The sequence below is a fragment of the Dipodomys spectabilis genome, unplaced genomic scaffold (assembly GCF_019054845.1).
Source record: "Dipodomys spectabilis isolate Male_0828 unplaced genomic scaffold, ASM1905484v1 ptg000313l, whole genome shotgun sequence".
Classification (NCBI taxonomy): Eukaryota; Metazoa; Chordata; class Mammalia; order Rodentia; family Heteromyidae; genus Dipodomys; species Dipodomys spectabilis.
Window position 1 is genome coordinate 661,330 of NW_024870990.1, and position 5,221 is coordinate 666,550.

A 5,221-nucleotide genomic window follows, 5' to 3' on the forward strand; every position below is an offset into this window, starting at 1 on the left:
ATCTCAAGTCACAATACCTTTTCCTCCCTTCCTCCCTCCTTTCCTTCCTTCTTTTTCTCCGTGTGGGTAGATGAGTCTCATTTGGAACTTGAACTCGGGGCCTGGGCACTGTCCCTGAGCTTTGTGCTGGCACTCTATCACTTGAGCCACTGCTTCCCTTCCGATATTTTGGTGGTTAATTGGAGATAGAATCTCACAGACAGTCTTGCCTCGGCTAGCTTTGGACCATGATCCTCAGATCTCTGCCTCCTGAGGGGAGGGGAATTATTGGCATCTGGCCATATATTTTTTCTTAGTGAGAGTGACTATATAGGACTGGCTGGCTTTGAATCCTAGCTGACTTATCTTCATTTATTTGGAGAGCACTTGAGTTTTTAGGTCTACATGAAGGATTTAAATCATCACAGGGTGTTTCGGATCTTCTCAGCCTTTTGAGAAGGCCCAGATTTGTATCTTCCTGCCTGCAGCTCCCACTCCTACCCCTCCCTCTAGCACAGACTCAGCTTAGATAGTTTGCATCAACAATTTTATTTCTTGGATCCCCATGAGATAAGATTGGGGTGAGATGTGTCTTCATGGTTTAGGAGGGTATCAGGCCCTGCTTGGTGAGTGACTCCTGGTCTTTCTCCTTACAGATTTCTAGACACTTAGGACTGGCCTGTGAGGAGGTCAGGGTCAGAGTGGGTATTCTTATACACATGCCCCAAAATCATCCTTTCCTATCCTTCTATGACCATCAAGATTATGTATCTAGTACACATCTTTGCCGTGGCTGTGCCCTTCGCTCAGTGCTCTTGCTCATAGAACTCCCAGTATCCTTCTTGCCCTCCTTCCCCGGCCCTTCTTCAGGAATTGTCTTTGCCCTCTGCCACCTAATGCCAGGACTCACCGCCTTTTGTGAGGTGGCCTCTTCTTGCATGCTCTTGGCTTGAGCAAGGATCTGAGGCCCATGCTTTTCTAAGTCCTCCTTCAGCCTAGTTAGGAAGTTGTAAGAAGAGGGGAATGGATGCCATGAGGAACAGAAGGAACAGAGGATGTTAGGCGAGGGGCGGGAGAAGACAGCCCTCATCCTCCCTTCTGTGTTGGGGGTGGGCAGAAGGGTTCCATGCCCACCTCTGCTGCTTCTGCTGCAGATGCTGGCACTTCTGCTGCAGCTGCTGGTGTTGCTGGGCTGCAGCCTCCAGGAGCTCAGCAGCTTTCTTGTTCTCCTCCTTAAACATCTCCCTGAGGGTAGGGTGGGGTTAGCATGAGCCACTCCTTATCCCTGCTCCCCCTTCCCTTGCATATCTTACACTGCTGCAGCTGCCTCCTGGCTCCGCAGGAAGAGTCCCTCCGTGAGGGTGGAGGGTCCCCCAGGACCACACAGGGAAAACAGTCGATGTTTCACATCCTCTAGCTTCACCTCAATCAGCTTCTCTGCAGAAGGAAGGGGCAGTGAACAGTGAGAGCAGGCAAGGTCAGGGCTGGGTCACCTTCCTGCCCTGGTCTTACCTTCCTTCAGCAGTTGATCCTTGTTGCTGTCCAAGGCACAAATCTCCCTTGCTAGATGCTCTGGCCTCTGAGGACAAAACGAAAGCCTAGGAGAAACCCTGTGTGGACCTGGTCATTTGACCCCTCATATCTCATTTCCTAGTACCCTGGCTCCTCTCTGCACACCAGCCAAAGCCCAGCTTTAGGGTCTTTTCTACGGTCATTCCTATTCCCTGCCTGTTCCTCTCCCCCTATCCCTCCCTCCCCCCCCCCCCCGCCCCGCCACGGACCTCTCGTGAGAAATAGCTGCTGTGGCAAGTATTTAGTCACAGAAAAGTCTAAAGCTCCTACGACTCTGGCTGTTACCCCAGCATGGCACTGTAGCTCCCGTCTCCCTCCTCTCCCTGTGATGGCCTACTCACTAGTCCTCTTCCCCACGGACATTGCTTCCCAAGGCAAACACTGGTCATCTGTTCCCTGCTGTCTCCCCTGTGCCTATGACAGTCCATCATATCCAGGAGTGTTCTGGATAGGTGCTATCCGGGTTCCTCCTGACCACTGAATGGACACACAGGGCAGCAGGAGCAGGTGTTCAGACCAGCAATGTGGACACCAAACAGAGGAATGGATTCAGGTGATAGTGGTGATAGGTGACCAAGGCTTGCACATGGGCAATATGTGGGAGTCAGGAGGCATGGATCTGAATGACTCACATGAAATTCCCAGAGGTCCTTGTGTTGGCCCATCAGAGTCTCCAGCTGCTGCTCAAAGTCCAACCTGGAGGCCAACCACACAGGCATGAGGCTATGAGCCCGCAGCCTGGCCTGGGCCGGGCATCGTAGGGACCTTACTCATACTTTTCTCCATGAGGAGCACCTTCACCCCCTTGGCCCTCCAGGGCTCAGTTGGACTAGCTCCTCTCACACATCCTCAATATGATCTGATGCCCTCAGCCTCATGTACTGGAGTTTACCTCAGCTGCCTCTGTTTATTCTTCTCTTCCTCAATCTGGGAGTTCAGAGAAGAAATCCTCTCCTTGCACTCTTGCAACAGGGTGTGCTTCCTGGGAAGAAAGGCAATCCTCAGCCATTCTCTGACTGACTCTCTTGGAAAGGAACTAGGGTTTTTTTTTTTCCTCTGTACCTCTCTATTTAGATCCATATCTGTAACGCAGTGGGAGGGGTGAGAGGAGGACCTATTCCTATGTTGTAAAGATTTGGGAGATCAGGCTGAGAAGGTACTCAGAGGTAGAGTGCCTGCCTTGCATGCATGAGGCCCTACGTTCAATTCCTCAGCACCACATAAGCAGGAAAAGCCAGAAATGGTGTTGTGGCTCAAGTGGGCTAGCCTTGAGCTGAAGAGCTGAGGGACAGCGCCCAGGCCCAGAGTTTAGGCCCCACGAATGACAAAACAAAAAAAAAAGATTTGGGAGATCAATATGGGCATAGTCTCTTACCTATGGGCCTCATTTTCCTTTTCTTGGCAATGCAGCCGATGGATTCTCAGGGTTTCTACAGAGAGCAATAGGGTCCTATAAGTGCCTGATAAGGCATCAATTCTGAGGAGACAGAACAGGGTCAGATCCTGTCTGATTGTAGATATCTTTCTGGATTAGTGAAAGCCACAGAAGGATGCGACCTCAGGAAGTTTCAAGGCCTTTCTCGAGTATAGAAAGAGGGCTTTCTGCAGGATGGCACAGGCAACAGCTCAAAGATGGAGGAGTTCAAAATACCTTGTTTTTTGCTCAAGATCTCCTTCAGTCGTATTTTCTCTTCATGCACTGGAAAACATGGTAATGTTTAGTTATCAGAAATCACCCATGGCTCTGACTGCCTTGGCCTTGACCTTGACCCAAATGTGGACTCCTTGAGGTAAGCCTTCTCCCCTCAGTGCTCATACTTCCTTGTAAACACTAAGAACCTTTACATTTGTGAAAAGTGTGTGAGGATCCTGTGTGATGCCCATTAGGGCTCAGAAAGTCCTGTATGGCCAGGATGGGATCAGGGTGGTGTCTTTATGTAGGATGACTAGGGAAGGCATCTCTGAGAAGGAGATATTTAAGCTCAGAGATAAATGGTGATATGAGAAAAGAGAAATGTGTTAAGATAACCCAAGGAGCAGAAGTGTACTCAGAGGGCATTTCCAGACCACCACCACTAGGCAATGCAGAGATGGGAAGAACTGGAGGCTGGAGAGATGGCAGGACCCTTGACCAGGATGAAGATGCTCAGTGTCTGGAATATTGGGTCAGGAAAGGCTCTAGACACTGTGGGGGGCTCTAGTAGGCCCCAGCCAACTTACATGAGTCCAGTTCCTTCTGCAGAGCATCCCAGACAGTTCTAGCCTCTCCCAGCTCTTCACTGGCTTTCTTTTTTGCTTACCAATGAGTAGAAAAGACATTGTGTGAGTGCAGCCTCCAGATGCATTATTACCTTTCAAAGAACATTTCACATTTTTCTTCAAGTAAACGTGGAGGGGCCTAGATTTTCTAGAATAGGAAACCAGCTTTCAGAGTCTCAGGATCTTCCTGTTGGGTTCAAGTTGTAGCAAGGCCAGGTTCACAGACGATGGTGGCACTTTCATACAGAAGGGCCCTGTACTTTTATTTTGTGGCCTGTTATTGCTACTGAAATGTCAAAAGGTGTTTTTGAACAAGGGATCCTGCATTTTCACTTTGCATTAGACCTAGCAAAACACACAAGCAGTCCTAAACAGCAGCCAAGCTCCCTGAGCTCACCTTGCTGAACCTCATTAATTCGGTTAATCAGGACCTCAATCCGTGGTTCTAGAGTTCCCACTGCATGGAGAAAAAGAGGTTGACTTGGCAAACTAACAGTCTGTATCTCTGCAACTATCACTCCACACAAATCCACTGAGCATCTCCTGTGTTCAGGGGCTACATCATGGGCTCACAGTAGGGACTATTAGAAATAATGAGTTAAGTTGTGGTAACTTCATTTAAAAGAAATAAAGTGGGGCAAAGGTTTGAAGAGTGGAGTAGGAACTGATTTCTGGATATGGGAAAGCATCTTGTAGGTCTCACATTAAGTAAGGGATGCAAGTTCTGCAACTCTATGGGTGAAGTGAGGGACAACCAGTACAGAAACCAGCCCTGGGGTAAGAATGAAACCTCTGGATCTGTGGGTATTGTGGAAGCCACTTAGGGTGGCCAGCAAGGAACTTGGGGCAGGATTTTGTGAAAAAATTTTTATTCAGTCTGCTTATGCTTCTGTAATTTTGAAACATCACTATTTTTGGTTAAAAGAATTAGAATTTAAAAGAATGTGAAAGCTAAGGGTATAGTTTCCTAAATTTTTGACTTGTGGGGGTTGTAAATGAATCTGCAATGCTGGACTCCAAGCCTCAGCAAACCTCATACACAAAGGAGACACAAGACCTTTCTGCAACTTTTTCACCATTTCCATCAAGTCTTCAATTTTCTGTGTGTATGTGTCCTGCCCTGTGGAACAAAACCAAACATTTCAAAACCCAATAGGGTGAAATGACAGGGGAAAGATTCAACTTGTCTGGGACTGAGGTGAGTTGAAGGCATTACTCTAGCTAGAATAGAGCCTTTAGTCTTTGTCTTCAGGCAAACTGTGTATAACAGATGAGTTTGGCTCCTTCCTGGTCAGCCTTTCCCTATCTTGTACAAAGACACCATAGATATGCCCTTCTTAAAACTCAAGGTGATGTCAGGTGTTGTGGTCAAACTGAGATCAGCACTCACAAAATAATAATGTATAAAAAA

At 48.0% G+C, this 5,221-nt stretch overlaps 1 protein-coding gene across 1 annotated transcript; it reads right to left on the reverse strand.

Annotated features, from left to right (window-relative positions):
* Positions 1–529: 529 nt before the first annotated feature.
* Syce1 (synaptonemal complex central element protein 1) lies at positions 530–4,926 on the reverse strand. Its single transcript, XM_042702150.1, has 12 exons — positions 4,868–4,926; positions 4,208–4,267; positions 3,772–3,846; positions 3,203–3,250; positions 2,927–2,981; positions 2,444–2,533; positions 2,184–2,247; positions 1,492–1,558; positions 1,293–1,416; positions 1,114–1,224; positions 890–974; positions 530–658 (listed from the first exon to the last, which is right to left on the reverse strand). The coding sequence occupies exons 1-12, from the start codon at positions 4,893–4,895 to the stop codon at positions 581–583; spliced, it is 885 nt and encodes a 294-aa protein (XP_042558084.1). The 5' UTR covers positions 4,896–4,926; the 3' UTR covers positions 530–580.
* Positions 4,927–5,221: the final 295 nt, after the last annotated feature.